This window comes from Oncorhynchus tshawytscha, linkage group LG06, assembly GCF_018296145.1.
Source record: "Oncorhynchus tshawytscha isolate Ot180627B linkage group LG06, Otsh_v2.0, whole genome shotgun sequence".
NCBI classification, from domain to species: Eukaryota; Metazoa; Chordata; class Actinopteri; order Salmoniformes; family Salmonidae; genus Oncorhynchus; species Oncorhynchus tshawytscha.
Window position 1 is genome coordinate 21,747,530 of NC_056434.1, and position 24,929 is coordinate 21,772,458.

Below are 24,929 nucleotides of genomic sequence, written 5' to 3' on the forward strand. Positions count from 1 at the left end.
TCAACAGGCAGGCAAAAACTCCATCCCACCAAAACAGGCTGAAATGTCAGGCACTAAAATGTTCTTTAACTAAAATGGCATTATATTAATTTTCACAATTTCACAGTATTATTACAATCTCATAGCGTGGAAATAAAACATTTTTTTGAGTGGACTGCACCTTTGAGTCCAACTTTCCAATGGCAGTGGATAGCATGCAACAAGCAATGCAACTACAGAGGAGGTTTCTGAATTGTCACGGTCGTCCTCCTCTTCATCTGAAGAGGAGAGGCGAGAAGGATCGGAGGACCAAAATGCGGCGTGATATGTGTTCATGTTGAATGTTTAATGAAAGAACTGAACACTGAAACACTATACAAAACCAGTAAACAAAATAACAACCGTGAAGCTAATGCGAGATGCGCTGAAACAAGCCATCAACATAGACAATCACCCACAAACAAATAGTGCAACCCAGGCTACCTAAGTATGATTCTCAATCAGAGACAACTAATGACACCTGCCTCTGATTGAGAACCATACTAGGCCGAAACATAGAAATCCCAAATCATAGAAAATCAAACATAGACTGCCCACCCAACTCACGCCCTGACCATACTAAATAAATACAAAACAAAGGAAATAAAGGTCAGAACGTGACATGAATAGATAATATCGTTGAGTCTTCTTGAATGTTTTTATTTTAATTTTAAAGTCAGCGCAAAAGACCTCACTGTAACACTGTAAACTGTATGCACTGTATATATTTACCATGGCAGCATCGCTCCCTCTGCTTATATAGCTTTATCCCCTCTGTAAATTGTATATTCCTACTGTAATCAGCCTATACTCCAGAGTTTCATGTTTACTGTACCGATATTGTATATTCTGTATGATGTGGACTTGTGTCTCTATTCTGTTTGTTTATTGTCTGTTGCAGGCAGCACCTTCACACTGAGACAAATTCTGGGTTATGTGTAAATGTACTTGGTGAATAAAGATTATTCTGATTCTGACCAGATCCCAAAACTATTCCAGGGTACCCTCCGAATATAATCATGCACAATGAAGTGACATTTGTGGCCAAAGAAGATGAAAAAAACATGGTCTCTTTCAGATGTCCATCAAGTGTGTGCTAGACAGTACATGCCCAAATGCCTAACTAGGAAGGGAACTGACCAGAGCTTTTATGAATTAGAGACACAAAGTATTCTAAACACATGAAATTAGTAATGTTAATAGGTGTTATAATGAAATTCTTATTTTGTTTCAAACTGTATTATTGCTCCGGCTCCAAGGTTTCATTAGAAAAATAAATCCTTCTTACTTTTATGTGGGCTTTTTAAATACTCACAATACTGTATGTAATAGGTAAATTAATGATAATAGATGATTGACATACTCATGCAAGATGATTGACTTACTTTCAATATCGGATTAGAGTTTTGCAGTGGGCTCTGTAATAGTCCAGCAAAACATTTGGTAACACTTTACTTATAGGCCTACTGTATAACTAAAGTCCGCAGGTATAATGCTTTGTAACTTGATATAAGAAAGTTTTGGCATTTATAATAATGCTTAAATAATAAGGCTCATGACTGCATGGCCAGGCATGACTCCAACACCATCAACAAGTTTGCCAATGGCACAACAGTGGTAGGCCTGATCACTGACAACGATGAGACAGCCTATAGGGAGGAGGTCAGAGACCTGGCCGTGTGGTACCAGGACAACAACCTCAAGACAAAGGAGATGATTGTGGACTACAGGAAAAGAAGGACCGAGCACGCCCCTATTCACATCGACGGGGCTGCAGTGGAGTAGGTTGAGAGCTTCAAGTTCCGTGATGTCCACATCACCAACAAACAATCATGGTGCAAACACACTAAGACAGTTGTGCAGAGGGCACGACAAAGCTTATTCCCCCTCAGGAGACTGAAAAGATTTGGCATGGGTCATCAGATCCTCAAAAGGTTCTACAGCTGCACATCGAGAGCATCCTGACTGGTTGCATCACTGCCTGCTATGGCAACTGTTCCGTCTCCGACAGCAAGGCACTAAAGAGCGTAATGAGTATGACCCAGTACATCACTGGGGCCAAGCCTCCTGCCATCCAGAACCTCTATACCAGGCAGTCAGAGGAAGGCCCTAAAAATTGTCAAAGACTGGAGCCACCCTAGTCATGGACTGTTCTCTCTGCTACCGCATGGCAAGTGGTACAGGAGTGCCAAGTCTAGGTCCAAAAGACTTCTTAACAGCTTCTACCCCCAAGCCATAAGACTCCTGAACAGCTAATCAAAGGGCTACCCAGACCCTCCTTTTATGCTGCTGCTACTCGCTGTTTATTATCTATGCATAGTCACCTCTACTAACCGGTGTACCCCCACTTTGACTCTTTACCGGTACCTCCTGTATATAGCCTCGCTATTGTTATTTTACTGCTGCTGGTTAATTATTTGCTATTTTTATTTTCTATTTTTTACTTTAAAACTTTTTTTCTTAAAAATTCTTGAAGCATTGTTGGTTAAGTGCTTGTAAGTAAGCATTTCACTGTTGTATTCGGAGCATGTGATGCCTCTCTAAGTATCAAAATGCCAACTGACTGGTTCATTTTGATATGATAATAAGACATACAGGCAGGTTTAAAAGGTTTAAATTCATTATCACTATTGCAGTTCTCTTTTACCATAGCATAGGCAACTCACAAAAATAAGGCTACAGACCGCTCCAAATTGTATGGTGGTCGAGGCACACTCACCATTGGCTCTCCGGCCTAGGGGCGGGTCTTGTTTCTGATGTTGGCGAGCGTTTAGGGTGCAAGGGGTGTTCTATGGATGGCGAAGGAAAAGCTTACTTGGCACTGATCCCTCCTTTCCATATAGACGTAGCTTACGTTAGGCATCAAATACTCTGTAATGTATCGTAAATAGTGCGTGTTTGCAGAGGATAGTGGATGCATGTTTAATAATGCGATGAGGCCAATGCACTTTGCAAGACTTGTGCTGCAGAGAGCCTCCGCAGATCCCACGACCTGTTGCTGAAGCCGGGAGGAGAGAGAAGAGGCGCTTGAGAAGGATAGTACTGTATTGGACACGAGAGCCCGTGGTTTCTTCGCTGAGGAAATCATGCAGTTTGCAATCTGGCTGGTTGGACTAATGTGTCATCTGTCAGCACTTGTCCGCAACTCCTTGGAATACCGATTGCATCCGAAACAAGGTAGCCTACATATCTTGTTGATTTATGGTAGAATCCACCCGGTTAAAATGCAGTTTCTGAGAGTATGTTTAAAATGTTTAGTAGGCTAAATGGCACTGAGAAAATATTCCAGTAGAGTAACAGTACATTGTAGCCTACATGTTCTCATATAAAATAGTTGAATGTTCAAAACTGTTACATTGACATCTCTATTGGCTACATTTATTACCGTTATAAACTCTAATGCACGTTTCCCTTGTCTTTTAGAAAGTTTCATCAAACAGTTGTCGTCCTTTGAAATTATCACCCCGCTGCGGATAAATGATTTTGGAGAATCATTCCCCCACAAATTGCACTACAAAAGGAAACGGAGAAGTATACATGCAGATTATTCGGCTGGTTTACGTGCTCACTACATAATTGACGCATTCGGACAACGCTTTCATCTCAATCTAACCGCCGACTCCGGTTTTATCGCCCCCACATACACTGTGACACATTTGGGAGCGGAACACAGCAAATCAACTGAGTCCCGCCAACAAGACCTCAGCGATATGCGTCACTGCTTTTTCCGCGGACATATCAACGCCAAGATTGAATCTACCGCTGTCTTCAGTCTGTGCACTGGCCTTGTGAGTATGACTCTAAACTTAGATACTTTTTAACAGACATTGCTGACAAGTCTCCCGGGTAATTCCCATTTCAACGGATTCCAAGCATATCCCCCATAACACACTAGTGAAGTGCATATGTGTAACATGAGCATGTGTGGTTTGACATGTGTCATTGACCACAGTGTGAGCAGGGACAGCATCCCATTTTATGCCTATTCAGCAGTAATACCACTGGGGTGATGCTGCTATTACACACGATTTGCATAATGTCCTCTGCTGGATATTGTTTACATAGTGGGTATCTGTGACATACATGTGTTTTTTAAATGATGAAACACCTTGGACACATGTTTGTTTTATTGTGCAAATTACAGAATTGCACATAGCCTAGGCCTCTTGGAATATACAGTACCAGTCAAAAGTTTGGACACACCTACTCATTCCAGGGTTTTTCTTTATTTTTACAATTTTCTACATTGTAGAATAATAGTGAAGACATCAAAACTATGAAATAACACATGGAATCATGTAGTAACCAAAAGGTGTTAAACAAATCAAAATATATTTTATAATTAAGATTCTTCAAAGTAGCCACACTTTGCCTTGATGACAGCTTTGAACACTCTTGGTATTCTCTCAACCAGCTTCACCTGGAATGCTTTTCCAACAGTCTTGAAAGAGTTCCCACATATGCTTAGCACTTGTTGGCTGCTTTTCCTTCACTCTGCGGTCCAGATTGTGAGATTGTGTTGAATAGATTACTTTATGGGTCAGATAGGATTACTGTACAGGGGCAGGGTTTGAACTCAAAGGGGTTTTGCCTGGGGTAACTGGCACTGGCCATGTATCAGATGTTCTGCATGGCTGTATAACTTAACTAGCACGAAACACCATCAACTGATTGTGTTTCAGTGAATCACACCCTTCTCTTACCTCTTTTATTTATGTACTTTCATGTTCAGTGGATGACTTTAGATATACTGTACATACAGATAGTACCTCACCTTCTGGAAAAAGAAGAAATAAGATATAATATTTATGAGATTTGATTGTCATCCTGGTCAACTTGATGTACTGTATGAATTCAAGCTCTTTTCCAAACATTAATGTATGACTTCAAGCTCCTTTTCAAATGTGTTTGCATCTGTAAAGTTTATTAGTACCCTCTGTGATGTTGTCAATTCAATTAAATTCAAGGCGCTTTATTGGCATGGGAAACATATGTTAACATTGCCAAAGCAAGTGAAGTAGATAATATACAAAAGTGAAATAAACAATAAAAATGAACAGTAAATCAAATCAAATGTATTTATATAGCCCTTCTTAGATCAGCTGATATCTCAAAGTGCTGTACAGAAACCCAGCCTAAAACACCAAACAGCAAGCAATACAGGTGTAGAAGCACAGTAAACATTAAACTCATAGAAGTTCCAAAATAATTAAGACATTTCAAATGTCATATTATGTATACAGGTATATACAGTGTTGTAACAATGTGCAAATCGTTAGTCATATCATCAGTCATTGAGAACGACAGGACAATAGGCACAGAGAGAGCAGCAGTACACCCATGGCTCTAGGCTATTAGGTCATAAACGTGTTGGCCTAGTCTCTGAGAGCGGAGGCTGCTGGGGCTTCGTTGGACGAGCACATTTTGTTGTGATGAGGTCATTAAGGGATGATTAAGCCTCTAAAACAAAAGATTCATTTTGAGAAGGAAGTTTCCCTTGTCTCTGGTGCCCAATGGCTTCCCTCCGGGGAGGCTAGGGGCCTTGTGTCTTTTCACAGTGTGCTGTGACTTGTGGGAAACAGGAGAAAGATCTTGGGCTGTGGATAATTACTAATGAAGGTGCTGAGAGGAATCTAGAGGACAACTCACACCGTGGGACATATGTGTCCTTGGGACTTTCTCTGTTTAAAGGAACATAATGGGGTACATTCAGAATATCCCCTATGTATCCCATATGTCCCTCTCTCTGTTTCTACAGTCAGCTGCCAAGTGATGGATGTCTATGTAAAGATCCGATGCTAGACACTTTAATGGTCTATTTAACCTGAGCGATGGACTGTCTTCACTGTACGTCACATTAGATGAGTCAGCCTATAGGGCATGACAGTGGTCTTTGCTAGCTGTGTGCCAAAAGACAGAGATTCCTCACCTTGGACTTTGTGGAGTTCCCTCCACCATTGCCTTGAACTGAAGCTTTCTGTGGAGTCCCCTCCACCATGGCCTTAACCTGAACAGGACATTTTTCTGCCATTCTAATCCTTGGACCGGCTGCTTAAGCACTTTTAGGGGTTACTTAATTTTTATATATACATTTTCAGAATGGAAAAAACGCTTTCAGTGTAAACTTAAATGACTAAAACCATTTATAAAGTGTGTAGAAAAGATAATGCACCTATATATTTTTCCATAATATAAACTCTGAGAACTAACAATCACCAAAATAAAAGCTAGACAGTGAGGGGAAATAGACAATTCCAAAAACAATGAATTTAGCAGTATTCATTTTGTTATTATGTTTGAGCAAAACACAGCACTAGCCTTGGCAATTTGCATAGAATTGTAGGAAATGTGCTTTTAAACCGCTTCTCTCTCAGCTCAGTGGAGAAATTTGTAGAATTGGCACAAATTGGCATACGATTTAAAACATTTCTCTGCACCACCAAGATGGGGGGCCTCTAAAATATTCTCAAAAATATTAGCCGTGCCTACAGGCCGACCACGCTCATTGATATGCCCCACTGCCATACCCACAACCTGAGCTCCATTTTAATCCAGAAAAAACTCTACTGAAGCTCTCTGTGGAGTCCCCTGCACCATGGCCTTGACGTGAATCTCTCTGTGGAGTCCCCTGCACCATGGCCTTGACCTGAAGCTCTCTGTGGAGTCCCCTGCACCATGGCCTTGACCTGAAGCTCTCTGTGGAGTCCCCTGCACAATGGCCTTGACCTGAAGCTCTCTGTGGAGTCCCCTGCACCATGGCCTTGACCTGAAGCTCTTTGTGGAGTCCCCTGCACCATGGCCTTGACCAGAAGCTCTCTGTGGAGTCCCCTGCACCATGGCCTTGACCTGAAGCTCTCTGTGGAGTCCCCTGCACCATGGCCTTGACCTGAAGCTCTCTGTGGAGTCCCCTCCACCAAAGTCCCATTTCAGCACCCATTCCTGACAGCAACCATTGTCTGTTCATCTGAACCTTGTTTTCAGATTTCCAAGTGACTAGGAACTAACACTAGACCCCTGACACCATTTTAATTATCCAATCAATTAAATCAATCAAGTCTATTCCTCATTCTGATAATGTACTACTACCTAATTTTCACATTTGGTCTGATAGAATTTGGTAAATGTCATACAGAGATGTACAATGTTACATAGGTCGTTGTCAGTCTGTGCATCACTACTGTCTTGACCCCATGCTCTATTGGACACAGCACATGTAGGAAGTGCCTAGTGCCCAGCCTCTGTCTAGTTCATCAACTCAGTAATCACTCAGTCCTTGGCATTACTGTACAGTACCTGAGTGAATACCTTAGGCTTAGGCTGACATTAGCCTTGACATTACTGTACAGAACCTGAGGGAATACCTTAGGCTTATGCTGACATTAGCCTTGACATTACTGTACAGAACCTGAGTGAATACCTTAGGCTTAGGCTGACATTTGCCTTGACATTACTGTACAGTACCTGAGTGAAAGGCTGACATTAGCCTTGACATTACTGTACATAGTACCTGAGTGAGTGTTTCAGGCTGACAGTGCCTGCCTGCACTTTGACGTAAACATAATGTTCTGCTGAATGGCATAGGCTGCTACAAGATGTCTTCTGCTTGATGGCCTTGTGCTCAAACACTTCCCCCCAGCACAAACTGCCAGCACCATGCCTCTTAATGATACAGTGTAACTGCTCAATGCCAGTACATTCACATTCATTCGTCAACTGTACTGCTTTCAGAGGAGCAGAGTGGGGCTGCCTTCCTGCACTCAAGGTAGTTTAGTTTACACACAGTATACAAGGAGAGAGAGAGAGAGATAGAGAGAGAGAGAGAGAGAGAGAGAGAGAGAGAGCATCTGCCAACTTGCAGAAGTTTGTTTCCTCTGCTTTGTGTCATGTTATTACAACCCAGTCATTATATTGTACTTGGGCTCAGATTCATCTCTCATCATATAGCTAGGCCTGCAACACTTAGGCTTTCCAAGATGCAAGGGTGCTACGGGGCAAGTGTTTATAACATCTATTGTGAATGGAAAAGAGGAACTGTACATTATTATTATGGTTGTAATGGATATTATTTTCCATGTCCTATCTGGATATTTTCCGTTGTCAAACACCGACCACTTGTGGAGATGGTCATTGAAATTTCCCCCAAAAGATAACATTCCACTGCACAGTATCCTGTTAAAGTGTGCGTATGAAATTACCATACAAACACCTTTGTCTTCACGGCCGAGTGAGCCAGCGAGTGGCTGGCTGTTGAACTAAGCAGCTTTGTGAGGGCCTCCCTCATCTGCCACATCAATATTTGCATTGCTCTGACAGCCGCCTCTTCCTGTCACGATTAAAGTATTGCACTCTCAAATACCATAAAACAACAGTTTTACCGGGAGCGGTGAAGGTCGAGAGCCGCGCGTCCCCCCGAAACATAACCCAGCCAAGCCGCACTGCTTCTTGACACACAGCCCACTTAACCCGGAAGCCAGCTGACCATACACCTGGCGACCGTGTCAGTGGGCATTGTGACCGGCCCGCCATAGGAGTCGCTTGTGCGCGATGGGACAAGAACATCCCTGCCTGCCAAACCCTCCCCTAACCCGCACAACTCTGGGCCAATTGTGCGCCGCCCCATGGGTCTCCCAATCGCGGCCGGCTGCGACAGAGCCTGGACTCGAACCCAGATCTCTGGTGGCACAGCCTTAGACCACTGAGCCACTTGGGAGGCCAGCATTTTATTGCTACAGGTGTGAGTACTACGGGGCGATAGTCATTTAGACAGGTTACCTTGGTGTTTTTGGGCACAGGGACTATGGTGGTCTACTTGATACATGTAGGTATTACAGACAGGGTCAGTGAGAGGTTGAAAATGTCAGTGACGACACTTGCCAGCTGGTCAGCGCATGTTCTGAGTACGCGTCCTGGTAATTTGTATGGCCCTGCAGACTTGTGAAAGTTAACCTGTTTAAAAGTCTTACTCACAATGGCTACGGAGAGCGTGATCACACAGGCGTCCAGAACAGCTGGTGTTCTCATGCATGGTTCAGTGCTGCTTACCTCGAAGTGAGTGTAGAAGGCATTTAGCTGGTCTGGTAGGCTTGCATATCTTGGCAGTTCTCAGCTGGGTTTCCCTTTGTAATCCATGATAGTTTGCAAGCCCTGCCACATCAGACTAGCATCAGAGCCGGTGTAGTAGGATCCAAGCTTAGTCCTGTATTGACACTTTGCCTGTTTGATGGCTCATCGGAGATTGTTGCAGTATTTCTTATAAGCGTCCGGATTAGTATCCCGCTCCTTGAAAGCGGCAGCTCTAGCCTTTACCTCAGTGCGGATGCTTCCTGTAATCCATAGCTTATGTACATACGGTCACTGTGGGGACGATGACAATCATGCACTTAATAATGGTGCTGGTGACTGATGTGTTAAACTCCTCAATGCCATCGTATGTAACATATTCCAGGCTGTGCTAGCAAAACAGTCCTGTAGCTTAGCATCTGCTTCATCGGACCACTTCCATATTGGGCACGTCTATGGGACTTACTGTTTGAGTTTCCTGCTTTTAAGCAGGAATCAGGAGTATAGAGTTATTGTCGGATTTGCCAAAAGGAGAGCAAGGGAGAGCTTTGTATGCATTTCTGTGTGTGGAGTAAATGTGATCGAGAGTTTTTTCACCTCTAGTTGCACTGGTGACATGCTGGTAGAAATGAGGTAAAACGGATTTCAGTTTCATTTTCTTGTTTGTTTATGGCCCTATACAGCTCATTGAGTGTGGTCTTAGTGCCAGCATCGGTTTGTGGTGGTAAACAGGTAAATAGTTTGGTCTATAGCTTATCATGAGGTATTCTAACTCAGGCGAGCAGAACCTTGAGTCTTCCTTAATATTAGAGATCACTCACTAGCTGTTGTTAACAAAGAGACACACACATCCCCTCTTTAGCTTATCCGAAGCTGCCATTCTCTTCTGCCGATGCAAAGAAAAAACAGCTACATGTGCAGTATATTATCCATGTCCTCGTTCAGCCACGACTCTGAGAAACATAGGATATTACATGATGGCCTATCTATATACCGCGGCAACATGATCAGACATTCAAATACTACCACGGCAAGATCGTGTTACTACGACTACAAGTCTGGCCAAATTAAGATCAAACATCTGTACTAAGAGGGATTACCAGTGTGATAAATGGTAATTGACAGAGACCTCTCTAAGTAGTATTTTTCTGTTTGCCTATTTTCCAAGGTGTTCCCATTTCTACCAGCTAAAGAAGACTGTACTTTTTAGATATTCTTTTTGCGTTATTCTTGTGTTTTTCGGACCAATCATGGAACTAATGATGCATAGTACACTGTGTACTTTACTAGTACTCAACATTTACTCAGAGAAACAGCACACATGCTATAACAGCTAGGTACATCACTCACATCAATCACTGATACATGGTGCCAATAGCCGTTATGTCCTGAATTAACAAATGTAATAATTAGGAGTTGAGTTGAGTTGTCTCTAGATCTATGTCTGGGACAATACAGGACATGCACTTGCTGACTGGTAGGGAGTACTCAAAGGAGTTCTCTAGACACCAGTCCTATCATGCTACAGATGTAAGATCTTAATTTGATCACAATTCTGTTGTTGAGAATTTTCCTGCATAGCAGGAAATGCAAACTTGTAGTGTATTTGATGTTGAAAAAGGCTTCTAAAGTGTGTAATTTCCACTTTAAAATGTCAGACTTGATTTCTCCCAATGAAAAATGTATTAAAATCCATTCATTATAATTCAAATAATAATTCACATTTCCTGTTTCTGCAGGATTTCTTTTCCTGCTGTAGCAAACTGGCTCTAATGAAGATCCTACATATGTGTAGCTGCCATACACACTTCACAGACCTCCTCTAACCAACTCTTCTCTCACAATCTACCCTCTCTCCTCCAGATGGGGACTTTTACAACCCAGCATGGTGAATACTTCTTAGAGCCCCTGATGAAGGCGGAGGAGGGGGAGGAGTACGACGAGGAGCACAACAAACCTCACCTCGTCTACAGACAGGACAGGAAGAGGAGAGAGAGTCCTGCCAGTGAGCCCACACAACCCTGCTCAGCTTCAGGTAACAGACCTACCTACCACAGTCTGCCCCTGTACTAACCATAGTCTGAATTCTCTCCTATACTGTACTATACTATACTGTATTACACTATACTAGAGGGTTTTCCAAACTCCCCCCCCAGGTGCACGTTTTGGTTTTTGCCCTAGCACTATACAGCTGATTCAAATAACCAACTCATCATCAAGCTTTGATTATTTGAATCAGCGGGGTGAGTTTGGGAAACCCTCTTATACTACGCTATGCTACACTACACGACACCACACTATTTTTGTATTCACTTTTATTTATTCAGGGGAGCCCAATTGAGTCCAGGGTCTCGTTCCCAATGGTGCCCTGATTACAAACATTTACTCAGAACAGGAAGAACAATTTATATTACAATTAAAACAAGACAAATAAAAATAACCACAAGGCACAACCACAACACCACAATTTTAGCAAATAAACCACTATAAATCAATAGGAAAAACTGCAATCCTCAATGAATTCATTCAACACCCGAGTCCTAAACTACAATAGTGGCAGGAATTTTGTAGGTTATCTCAACAGTGGAGGGCACTAAAACTAAAGGAGGAATTACCTAAATTGGTCAAGACCAGAGGGACCTCAAGAGTTAACCAAACCTGTAAGCAGGTTTTGTAGCTCATTCTTTTATATGTTAGCAACAAAGTTAAGTAAGTTTGAAGCTTGTGTAGCAGGGCTTTGTAAACATAAAGGGAAAAATGAATTGATCTACTGGACTTTAACAAGGACCAGCCAACCTTTTGATACAGGATGCAGCGGTGAGTATTGAAACTGTCGAGAGATATAAAAGAATAGCGCTATGGTAGACAGCATCCAAAGGTTTAAGAGTAGTGGCTGCTGCAGTCTGGTAAATGGTGTCACCATAATCAAGAACTGGCAGGAAAGTTGACTGTACAATCTGCTTCCTGCTATTTAGGTAAAGGCAAGGTCTATTTCTAAAAACAATGCCCAATTTGAGTCTTAGCTTTTTAACTGTAAACATTAAGTCTTTGTCAATCCAAATGCCCAGATATTTGTAGGTGATGTCCCGATCAATGGGAGAACCATCCAATGAATAAATATGTAGTCCATCTGAAACATTCTTGTGAGAACTAGAGAACAACATGTATTTAGTCTTCCCTGAATTATACAATACTACACTGCACTTTACTATACTTCACTTTACTATACTTCACTACACTACTTTACACTATACTTTACTATACTAATCACAGTCTAATTGTTACGGGGGTTCCCCTCACACCTGCTCTGTGTTGTAGTTCACTCTATGCCACAGCCGTAATAGCTGCGCTAACAGCAAATTATACTTAGTTACAATTCTTGACTGCAGGTTTAGTGAGAAGATTTGAGTCTTGAGTGTCATTGACATTCTTTATTTAATTAAGCTAAAATGTGTTCCAGCCAGCCATCGCCTCCTGAGGTTTTTACTCTCCTTTCTGGAGTGTTCACACCCAAGACTGTGGAAGAACAGAGGAAGAAATAATTGCTTTTTAGTTTGCTGCACTGTCGGAGATAAATTTTGAAACTGGAGAGCACTGCATTTTATAAGCTGCTTTTAAATGTTCTCCATTTCATTAGAATTTTAATAGCTGCAGACTTTAGGTGGTGGAGAGGCCCACAAAAAGCAAAGTGACCCAGCAGAGTTCACCCTGAATCAGGCCCTTAAAAGATGGCTCATGGGGAGCTTTGTGGGCGGCCTTTGTTGGCTGATGCAATAAATCTTTTATGTGCTGGACACTTGATTTGCTTGTTGTCTGGACCCGGGTATTGTGTGCTGGTTGTGGCCATTGTCTGTGGCTGGATTTAAAGTAGTTGGAGTGACCTGAGGGGCCAGGCCAAAACCTCCTTAATATGCTTGCCTTTCACTCCTTCAGTCTGTGTGTGGCAAACACAGAGGGGCAAAAATCTGGAGGGTCTCACTATCAGCCAAGCACTGGAGGACTTTAAAATATGCTCTCTCTCTGTGTAGACACTGTCAGACAGTGGGTGGGAGGCGGGAGCCTCTTGAAAGGCCTTGGTTTGACATGAAGGTGTAGCAGCTCACACAAGTTGTGGGTCTATCCACCCAGTCTCCATGTAATATCTTTCAAACCTCACAGACTAGATACAGTAGGTTTTTCTATTCAAAGTACCCAAGCAAACACATTCTTACTCCTCACTTTTTAATACGTCAATAGGCTCTTGTTATAACATAGATATATAGCAGGAGAAAGAGAAGACACCTGTAGAATGCCTCATCAAAGGGCAGCAGAGCAGACACACAATGAGGCAGGATTAAAGGACAGAGACGACACAGGGCCGGGTTAGGACAGGAGCACTGTGAGGTGTCCTGGGCTGTGGTTCCACACCCTTATCTGATAGGCTCCTCTCCAGATGCACTGATAAATGCCTCTCTTTGAAGGCCACAGTAGGTCTGCCTGCCTGGCTGGCTGCTAGTAGGCCTTGTTTCTTTTTATGGGAATGTGTGCAGTGCACACACTGACTGCTACTATCAGGTCAGGAGTAAACACTGTGTTGGTTGGCTGTTCTCAAAGCACAGCACAGGTATCAAATCTAAGTTTATTGGTCGCTTACACAGATTTGTAGATGTTATCGCAGGTGCAGCGAAATGCTTTTGCGGTCTAAGAAACTGCATCGTAGTGCTAGAGGCGTCACTACAGATCCGGGTTCAATCCCGGGCTGTGTCGCGGCCGGCCGCGACCGGGAGACCCACGAGGTGGTGCACAATTGGCTCAGCATTGTCCGAGTTAGGGGAGGGTTTGGCCGGCTGGGATGTCCTTGTCCCATCACGCTCTAGCGAATCCTTGTGGCGGCCGGGCGCATGCATGCAGACCTTGGTCGCCAGCTGAACTACCAATTGGAGATCACGAAATTGGGGAGAAAAAGGTGTAAAAAATTATATATACGTCCATCTCCAACAGTGCAGTAATATCTAGCAATACAATAACAATACACACTTAATCTAAAAGGTTAGAAAATATCAGAAATATCAGAACGAGCAATGACAGAGTCCAGAATATAAATGTGTATATATATATACATAGTATATACAGTATGGACAGTATATTAATAGAAAAGGTATGTACAGCAGTAGTTACTGTATATAGGATGAGCCATGATTAGAATACAGTATATACACTACATTACCAAAAGTATGTGGACAGCTGCTTGTCAAACATCTCATTCCAAAATCATGGGCATTAATGTGGAGTTGGTCCCCCGTTTGCTGCTATAACAGCCTCCACTCTTCTGGGAAGGCTTTCCACTAGATGTTAGAACATTGCTGCGGGGACTTGCCTCCATTCAGCCATGAGAGCTTTAGTGAGGTAGGGCACTGATGTTGGGCGATTAGGCCTGGCTTGCAGTTGGCGTTCTAATTCCTCCCAAAGGTGTTGGATGGGGTTGAGGTCAGGGCTCTGTGCAGGCCAGTCAAGTTCTTCCACACCCAATCTCGACAAACCATTTCTGTATGGACCTCGCTTTGTGCATGGGGTCCATTGTCATGCTGAAACAGGAAAGGGCCTTCCCCAAACTGTTGCCACAAAGTTGGAATCACAGAATCGTCTAGAATGTCATTGTATGTTGCAGCGTTAAGATTTCCCTTCCATGGTACTAAGGTGCCTAGTCCGAACCATGAAAAACAGCCCCAGACCATTATTCCTCCTCCACCAAACATTACAGTTTGCACTATGCATTGGGGCAGGTAGCGTTCTGCTGGCATCCATCAAACCCAGATTTGTCTGTCGGACTACCAGATGGTGAAGCGTCATTCGTCATTCCACAGAACCTGTTTCCACTGCTACAGAGTCCAATGGTGGCTAGCTTTACACCACTCCAGCCGACACTTGGCATTGCGCATGGTGATCTTTGGCTTGTGTGCGGCTGCTCGGCCATGGAAACCCATTTCATGAACTTCCCGACCAACAGTTCTTGTGCAAACGTTGCTTCCAGAGGCAGTTTGGAACTCGGTAGTGAATGTTTTAACCGAGGACAGGCGATAGTTATGCGCTACACACTTCAGCACTCGGTGGTCGCGTTCTGTCAGCTTGTGTGGCCTACCACTTTGCGACTGAGCCGTTGCTCCTAGATGTTTCCACTTCACAGTAATAACACTTACAGCTTTACCCTGGCAGACATTTGACAAACAGACAAATAGGTGGCATCCTATGACGGTGCCACGTTGAAAGTCACTGAGCTCTTCAGTAAGGCCATTCTACTGTCAATGTTTGTCTATGGAGATTGCATGGCTGTGTGCTTGATTTTCTACACCTGTCAGCGACTAATTTGAATTGGTGTGCATATGATTATATATATATAGTGTACACATGAAGTGGGTAGAACAGTATGTTAACATTGTTATGTGACCAGTGTTCAATGACTATGTACATAGGGCAGCAGTCTCTAAGGTGCAGGGCAGAGTACCAGGCGGTATCCGGCTAGTGTCAGTGTCTAAGGTGCCGGCAGAGTACCAGGCGGTGGCCGGCTAGTGATGACTGTTCAACAGTCTGATGGCCTGGAGATCGAAGCTTTTTCAATCCGCTTTCATACACCTGCACTGTCTTCCTTTGCTAGATGATCATTGGATTTGATGATGTGGAAGAGCAATCTATTCGCTGCCAGTAAATTGGGGCTGGCATTCTTATATAGTTAATGGACAACTGGTCTGATAAATTAGGTGCACTCCACCCCCCTCCCTATTTTTCTCCGTCTCTGGCTCTCTCCTCACAAATGTTCTCTCTATTTCTCGTCCCTCCCCCTCCATCCCATCACAGGCTGCACAAACATGTAGCTCTTTACTGCAGCGTAATTGCTGAGAGCAAATTGCATTGAGCAACACAGTCAGGACCACCAGGCAGAGTGCAGCTGTATGTGGGAAAATCTCTGGGTATACAATATGAAGTAGGTATAGCTCCTTTTAAATGCAAAAGCAGATAGATGTGATTAAGATATTGTGCTACAAAACATGTGGGGGCCTTAAGTGGAGGGCCTCAAGGTAAAAAATGGTAAAAAATGGGCCTGTGTGTTAGAAATGACAGGGACGATTTCTGGACCTAGTCTGCACCTGTACAGTAGTGAAAGAAAAGAGAACCCGTTGCTACTAGAGGGCAGATTCCTTTCTTGCTATCCCTCTATTCCTCTTTCTGAGGAGGTATAAAAGCACTCTTTGTGAGGGTCAATGATCTCATGGTCCTCTCTCTCCACACTTTATGTATATGTGAAAGAGGAGGCTTGTCTTAAATCAAAGTTGCTAGTCGGAGTTTGATTACTGAGGGGGCTGAAGGTTTTTGAGGCTTTGGTGGGTTGGAGAGTTGCAAGGAGGATCAAAACCTGCCAACTATCCCGGTTGGTCAGAACAGAACACACATGGAAATGCCAGGCGCTTCATAATGAACCATCCTGCCAGCCGTTCTTCACTCTATACATTCAGTCATTCAGTCAGTCATTTTTTTCTTCCCCTCCCTTTCCTGCTATGCTCTTCAGGGAGACACATATTTTTGAAAACAGACAAAGATTAAAGGTTTTGTCTGTTTTGTCAAGCGGTCTTCCAGAACACAAACAAAATGTGTATCAGCGAAAAGATAAGTTTTACATTCAGATAGGCCTGTGTTGGCTCTTGTTGCTGCATTTGGGACTCACATGATAGTTCAGGAATGCTGTAGAAGAAAACTATAGGCCTATCATGGTATGCTGCAAGTGTTTACTTTCAGTTGTTTAAGAAGTTCCACATTTGGTGTTGTCCTGTTGTTTTCCATAGTTGTTGTAGTCCTGTTGGTTTCCATAGTGGGTTAAGTCCTATTTGTTTCCATAGTTGGTGAAGTCCTGTTGGTTTCCATAGTTGGTGACGTCCTGTTGGTTTCCATAGTTGGTGTAGTCCTGTTGGTTTCCATAGTTGGTGAAGTCCTGTTGGTTTCCATAGTGGGTTAAGTCCTATTTGTTTCCATAGTTGGTGAAGTCCTGTTGGTTTCCATAGTTGGTGACGTCCTGTTGGTTTCCATAGTTGGTGTAGTCCTGTTGGTTTTCATAGTTGGTGAAGTCCTGTTGGTTTCCATAGTGGTGTAGTCCTGTTGGTTTCCATAGTTGGTGTAGTCCTGTTGGTTTCCATAGTTGGTGTAGTCCTGTTGGTTTCCATAGTTGGTGTAGTCCTGTTGGTTTCCATAGTTGGTGAAGTCCTGTTGGTTTCCATAGTTGGTGTAGTGCTGTTGGTTTCCATAGTTGGTGTAGTCCTGTTGGTTTCCATAGTTGGTGAAGTCCTGTTGGTTTCCATAGTTGGTGAAGTCCTGTTGGTTTCCATAGTTGGTGTAGTCCTGTTGGTTTCCATAGTTGGTGAAGTCCTGTTGGTTTCCATAGTTGGTGTGGTCCTGTTGGTTTCCGTAGTTGGTGACGTCCTGTTGGTTTCCATAGTTGGTGACGTCCTGTTGGTTTCCATAGTTGGTGTGGTCCTGTTGGTTTCCGTAGTTGGTGAAGTCCTGTTGGTTTCCATAGTTGGTGTAGTCCTGTTGGTTTCCATAGTTGGTGAAGTCCTGTTGGTTTCCATAGTTGGTGTGGTCCTGTTGGTTTCCGTAGTTGGTGAAGTCCTGTTGGTTTCCATAGTTGGTGTAGTCCTGTTGGTTTCCGTAGTTGGTGAAGTCCTGTTGGTTTCCATAGTTGGTGTGGTCCTGTTGGTTTCCATAGTTGGTGTGGTCCTGTTGGTTTCCATAGTTGGTGTAGTGCTGTTGGTTTCCATAGTTGGTGAAGTCCTGTTGGTTTCCATAGTTGGTGTGGTCCTGTTGGTTTCCGTAGTTGGTGAAGTCCTGTTGGTTTCCATAGTTGGTGTAGTCCTGTTGGTTTCCATAGTTGGTGAAGTCCTGTTGGTTTCCATAGTTGGTGTGGTCCTGTTGGTTTCCATAGTTGGTGTAGTGCTGTTGGTTTCCATAGTTGGTGAAGTCCTGTTGGTTTCCATAGTTGGTGTGGTCCTGTTGGTTTCCGTAGTTGGTGAAGTCCTGTTGGTTTCCATAGTTGGTGTAGTCCTGTTGGTTTCCATAGTTGGTGAAGTCCTGTTGGTTTCCATAGTTGGTGTGGTCCTGTTGGTTTCCGTAGTTGGTGACGTCCTGTTGGTTTCCATAGTTGGTGACGTCCTGTTGGTTTCCATAGTTGGTGTGGTCCTGTTGGTTTCCGTAGTTGGTGAAGTCCTATCTCTCCACACCTTGGTAAAATGTGTTGATTCTGTAGAAGCAGAACAGTATGTTTACACTGAGATAAAGTGAACAAAGATCAAGTTGAAGAGCTACTTGTGTCCACCATTTTGCAGTCGTATTTGGTCTTCCAACAAAATTCTCAAAAGTTTTTCCTCACATATGCTGTCACCAACAGGGGAGTGTTGAAAATGCTACTGTCATAATAAGGTATTTTAAAATGTGACCTCTTAGGGAAGATATGGCTTCTGTTGTTTCATCCTCAGTCAATACACAGTAGTAAAGTTGTCATTGGCTGTTTTCCTTGCTATGTGTGTTCACGCATTGTTGTTAGAGCACTACAGTATTCCATGACTTATGCTTTCCATTTGATTTACAGATAAATATTTCTCAAACTGAATATTTAATTTAGGCATAATATTTTTGTAAATTCAAGTTCAGATAACTTTCCTTGACACTAACATGACCTAGATCGTCTTCCCCACTACTGTTCACTAGGCACCGAGCAGCCATGTCTAGGACTACAGATCGATATGCACACTAAGCCATCTTGGGTAGTTTTGCCACTGTTTTTGATAACTGTGAAGTTGGGAGCTGTTGAGTGGGTGATTATGAGGCGAGTGTTCTTAAGTTTTAAAAGGTGAATGTTCCTCATTATGCCAGGATAGTTTTAAAATGTGAATGTTCCTCATTATGCCAGGATAGTTTTAAAAGGTGAATGTTCCTCATTATGCCAGGATAGTTTTAAAATGTGAATGTTCCTCATTATGCCAGGATAGTTTTAAAAGGTGAATGTTCCTCATTATGCCAGGATAGTTTTAAAAGGTGAATGTTCCTCATTATGCCAGGATAGTTTTAAAAGGTGAATGTTCCTCATTATGCCAGGATAGTTTTAAAAGGTGAATGTTCCTCATTATGCCAGGATAGTTTTAAAAGGTGAATGTTCCACATTATGCCAGGATAGTTTTAAAAGGTGAATGTTCCTCATTATGCCAGGATAGGTTTAAAAGCTTCTCCAAAGGAGCTCGTCAGACTGAAATCACAACAACACTGTGACTGCGTCGGTCCCTTAATGCAACATTCTGGGGGTTATCTGTCTGTCTGCCTGTGGGCAAAAGCTTGCATGTGAATCTCTGTGTCAGTTGTTCTGAGATGGAGATAGTCAGAAGGATGGGGGTGGCCAGGATAGGGGAAGACTATTCTCACTCTGCTCACTAGGTCTCTGCAGGGCTGACATGTATGAGAGCTTTGAAGGTAATAAGAGGTTGTAGTTGTCTGTTTCTCTCTCATGATGTACTTACTATACTGCAGGCCTGACTGGTCCCTGGTACTAGGACTGGGATGCGGTGAATGGAATAATTAGTGTGATTATAGAGAAGGTTTGAGTTGTTTCTGTTGGAGTACACAGAGTTGGTTGGCTGTGGGCCTGTGACTATCCCTCCTCGACACAAAGCATCGCAGCATTTCCCTTTGCCCCTGACCTCGAAACACAAACATTTCTATGGGAATCACCCATTGCCTGGCCCACAATGTAAAAATGACGTGGGTCCAATGCAGGCTTCATCTTTTTTTGTCAAGGGATTAATCTACATGGAAAATGCTCTCTCATGCCGTCTTCCGTGCGTTCTGGTATTGGACTAGCTGACTTGAATCGCTCCCTGTTCTTTAGCGTGCCCATGTATGTGAATGGAAGCACTTGTGTGTTGTGTGTGACTTTGGCTTGTGTCACCTTTTGTTTGGGGTCACTTATTGGATGGGATCTGACTATGGGCTCTTCCCTAGAGGTGTTCAGAACTCCATTTAAATTGTTTACAATCTCAGTTGAAGTTGTTTTTGTCTCTCATGCCGTGTTGGAAATGGGCTCAGTAGTAGGCATGGTGCGATGGATGAATGGTTATCGGTCAGACAACCTCTATCACCTTTACGATCTGGCTCACAAAGTTGTGGGGGCTTTGGGATGTAATCTGGCTCCATAGGGCTTAGGTCCCCCAACACACCATATTGTTACTCATCCTGAAATGTGTATCTGGCGGAGTGAGTGTGTTAAAATGTTTGCTTTGTTTGTGTCGTGTACATGCAAAGTGTGTGTGCATGTACAGACTGTGTGTGTGTGTGTGTGTGCGTGTGTGTGTGAACTCTGCTAGGTTTATATTTTTGACTGAGTGTTTGTTGTCTCTAATGCTGTCAAAGAGACAGCTCTCTGAGGAGTTGGAATTGCTGAGCGAGAAGAGGACAGGAGAGGAGCAAGTTTCTGTCTTCATCTGTGCCTAGCCTGGTCTGCGCTGCATGTGCCGGTCTCGCTCTAAACCCTGGCACTGGCCCTGGACGTTTCTCAGGCTCTCTCTGTCTACCTCCCCTCTACACATGTGTCTCTATCTGTAGTAGACCCTCAATCCACGTTATAGTTTTCAAACTCAACTCCAACTATGAAGTTACAGGAGAAGTTGGACTGTGTAGTAACTGAGGCACTCAGGGAAGAAAGAACATTGTGCCTTTGTCTATAATCGATTGAGGTATGAAGTGCTATGATGCTTCTCCGACCTAGTCAATAGTTATTGTGAACCTAATGTCAGTAACTTATAGTTAGTATGAACTCCAGTTCTGCACTTCAGAAATAATAGAGCCCTCACTGCTCTGATGAGTGACATAGGCAGCTCATCATTCCACTTCATGGTCATCTGACTGACTGGACGAAAACAGATTGACTGGGTGTTGGATCAGATATACACACTAGACCGACAGATATAGAAAGATAGACAGACAGACAGCAGTCTAATAGTTGTCATGTGGCAATAGCGACAGGACAGCCCCAGTGAACCCAGCCCAGTGTGTTGTCTCTGTGTCAGTTCCAGTGACAAATTCCAACGGCTATTTTATGCAGAGGTCTACTGTCTGTCTGTCTGTCTGTCTGGGTATTCTGTCTTAACAGATGGGCAGCAGTGTTCTGTTATAGTGGCATCAGTCAGATGTGTGGTGCTGACAGGTGAGCGACATGGGCAGGCTGGGACACCGCTGACCCTGATGGGAGGACAGGTGCAGTCCAACGATATGCAGTGTCATTGCTTGTGGAGCTCCTCTGTCCATCTGAATGCACCAAAACAAGTTGTTGAAATGATTATGTTACTCTTATGTATGGAACGTATATGAAGGTTATTTGATCCTGAGGAATTGAGACCAATGAAATATACAGTGCCTTCGAAAAGTATTCAGACACCTTGACTTTTTCCTAATTTTGTTACATTACAGCCTGATTCTAAAATTGATTAAATAAATACAAATCCTTGGCAATCTACACACAATACGCCATAATGACAAAGTGAAAACAGGGTTTTAGAAATTTTACAAATAGAAAACATAAATACCTTATTTACATAAGTATTCAGACCCTTTGCTATGAGACTCAAAATTCAGCTCAGATGCATCCTGTTTCAATTGATCATCCTCGAGATGTTTCTACCACTTGGAGTCCACCTGTGGTCAATTCAATTGATTGGACATGATTTGAAGAGGCACATAACTGTCTTTAAAAGGTCCCAGAGGTGGCAGTGCATGTCACAGCAAAAACCAAGCCATGAGGTCAAAGGAATTGTCCGTAGAACTCCAAGATAGGATTGTGTCGAAGCACAGATCTGGGGAAGGGTACCAAAAAAATTCTGCAACATTGAAGGTCTCCAAGAACACCGTGCCCTTCATCAGTCTTAAATGGAAGAAGTTTGGAACAACCAAGACTCTTCCTAGAGCTGGCCGTCCGGCCAAACGGAGCAATCGGGGGAGAAGGGCCTTGGTCAGGGAGGTGACCAATAACTCTGACAGAGCCCTAGAGTTCGTCTGTGGAGATGGGAGAACTTTCCAGAAGGACAACCATCTCGGCAGCACTCCACCAATCAGGCCTTTATGATAGAGTGGCCAGACGGAAGCATCTCCTTAGTAAAAGGCACATGACAGCCCGTTTGCCAAAAGGCACCTAAAGACTCTCAGACCATGAGAAACAAGATTCTCTGGTCTGATTGAACTCTTTGGCCTGAATGCCAAGCGTGGTGGTGGCAGCATCATCATGTGGGGATGTTTTTCAGCGGCAGGGACTGGGAGACTAGTCCGGATCAAGGGAAAGATGAACGGAGCAAGGTTCAGAGATTGCTGATGTAAACCTGCTCCAGAGCACTTAGGACCTCAGACTGGGGTGAAGGTTCACCTTACAACAGGACAAAGACCCTAAGCACACAGCCAAGACAGCGCAGGAGTGGCTTGGAGACAAGTCTCAGAATGTCCTTGAGTGGCCCAGCCAGAGCCTGGATTTGAACCCGATCGAACATCTCTGGAGAGACCTGAAAATAGCTGTGCAACAACGCTCCCCATCTAACCTGACAGAGCTTGAGAGGATCTGCAGAGAAGAATGGGGAAAAACTCCCCAAATACAGGTGTGCCAAGCTTGTAACGTCATACGCAAGATGACTCGAGGCTGAAGTCGCTGCCAAAGGTGCTTCAACAAAGTAATGCGTAAAGGGTCTGAATACTTATGTAAATGTGATATCGGGTTTTTTATATTTGATAAATTAGCAAAACTTTCTAAAAATCTGTTTTTGCTTTGTTATTATGGGGTATTGTGTTTAGATTAATGTAGATACAATAAGGCTGTAATGTAACAAAATGTGGGAAAAGTCAAGGGGTCTGAATACTTTACGAAGACACTGTAGATGGAGTGTGGAATCCAAGATGTTGCTGCTGTGATCTACAGTACTATGAACAAAAATATAAACGCAACATGTAAAGTGTTGGTCCCATGATTCATGAGCTGAAATAAAAAATCCCAGAAATGTTCCATATGGCAGGGTCTTGACCTGACTGCAGTTCGTCGTCGTAGCCGACTTAAGTGGGAAATCCTCACCTTCAATGGCCTCTGCCATCACCTTATGTTTCAGCATGACAATGCACAGCCCCATGTCACAAGGGTCTGTACACAATTCCTGGAAGCTGTAAATGTCCCAGTACTTCCATGGCCTGCATAGTCACCAGACATGTCACCCAAATAGCATGTTTGGGATGCTCTGGATTGACGTGAACAACAGCGTGTTCCAGTTCCTGCCAATAAAAATGTATTTACGTATCTGTGACCAACAGATGCATATCTGTTTTCCCGTGTCACGTGAAATCCATAGATTAGGGCCTAATTTATTTATTTCAATTGATTGATTTCCTTATATGAACTGTAACTCAATAAAATTGAGTTGAGACACAGGGGGACAATGCAGTTTCAATCATTTTAAGACCACTCATGTCCTCATTAAAAACTGAAGGGAAAGTAAGTGCCAAATGCTTTGGGGTAATTGATTCAGTGCCGTGGTATTATGACAGCTTGGTTTTCTGCAGCCCATCTTTACTGTACATCTCAGAGGGGCGCTCACTCTCCCCAATGAAAAAAGCAGACAGAAATGAACTGACCATCAACTCTTCTCTCTCTCCTCAACACGAGAGAAACAAGGAATGTCTGGCAGCTTTCACTGCTCTTATCGCATGAGGTAGAGATGGTTACATTGAAGGACAACCTAGCTGTTTCATCATTGTTGTTGAACTCCAGAGCAGAGAGATGGGATTCCCTGTTGAGAAAGTCTGGTACCTGAACTCTAACCCTTAACCCCCTGGCCACCCTACAGCTTTTAACATGGATCTGGACAGTAACACCGACACCACTGTGGGAAGACAGTGTGTGAATGCTGCTATCATTCTTTATAATGGTCAAGAGTCATGCAGCCATGTTTAAAAGCTTTCATTCTATAGCAACAATTAGTTCCCTATTTTTTCTGTTTAGCTAGCAGCCACTTAATTACTCTTAATTGTAGGTCTGTGTGGGTCTAGAGGATGTTGTACTGTTTGTTAAATGACCATAACAATGTGACCCTTGATTGGCCCAGGCATGATCTATGCTTGCTGTAAGGTACACTACAGCTATACAATGCTGCGGACTACACTGTCTCCCTAATTGGCACCCAAGTGACAGAGCTCTTTCTCTCCCAGTGGGTTATTGTAAAATAATGTTAATTAGCTCAACAATGAAATCGGTGTTCCCTATTTTTGGGCTTTTGGCATTGATACTTCTGAACGAGAGTGAAAAGAGGTCATAGTGCATTGGAGTATGAAATAAATTGACTTTAATCCAGCTGAAGAGGATGACAACGTCATATTTGTTGACATCATGCTTGAATGTCAACAAACATTTGTTGTAGAAAAATATATATTATTGTTTGAATGTTTCTTGGATTGTAAACAAAAAACAATATATATGGGTACATTTTTTGTGGTTATTGTGGTCAAACGCCCTGTGTGCAATTGTGTTTGTGTGAGTGTGTAATAAGGTCTTATTGGAAGAATACATAGTGTTGAAGCTGAAATATGTAACTTTTTGGAGGACACGACCAAATTCACATAGAAATATGTGTTATAGATCTTCCATCCTCATTGAAAGCAAGTCTAAGAAGAGGTAGAGTTGTTCTATGTGCACTATTTCTATGCTTCCTGTTCTTAAGTTTTGTTTTTGCGTTTTTTTACTTTCTGGTTTTGTACACCAGCTTCAAACAGTTGAAAATACAATATTTTTGGTTATGGAAAATATATTTCACAGTGGT

The 24,929-nt window shown here is 43.1% G+C and overlaps 1 protein-coding gene across 1 annotated transcript in view; it reads left to right on the forward strand.

Annotated features, from left to right (window-relative positions):
- Positions 1–2,788: 2,788 nt before the first annotated feature.
- The window catches only part of LOC112252238 (A disintegrin and metalloproteinase with thrombospondin motifs 20-like), a 144,499-nt gene continuing 122,358 nt past the window's right edge, over positions 2,789–24,929 (forward strand). The window contains exons 1-3 of the mRNA XM_024423301.2: positions 2,789–3,195; positions 3,442–3,806; positions 10,942–11,113. Coding sequence (XP_024279069.1) covers positions 3,105–3,195; positions 3,442–3,806; positions 10,942–11,113 — 628 coding nt within the window. The 5' untranslated portion in view covers positions 2,789–3,104. The remainder of the gene's footprint in view (positions 3,196–3,441; positions 3,807–10,941; positions 11,114–24,929) is intronic.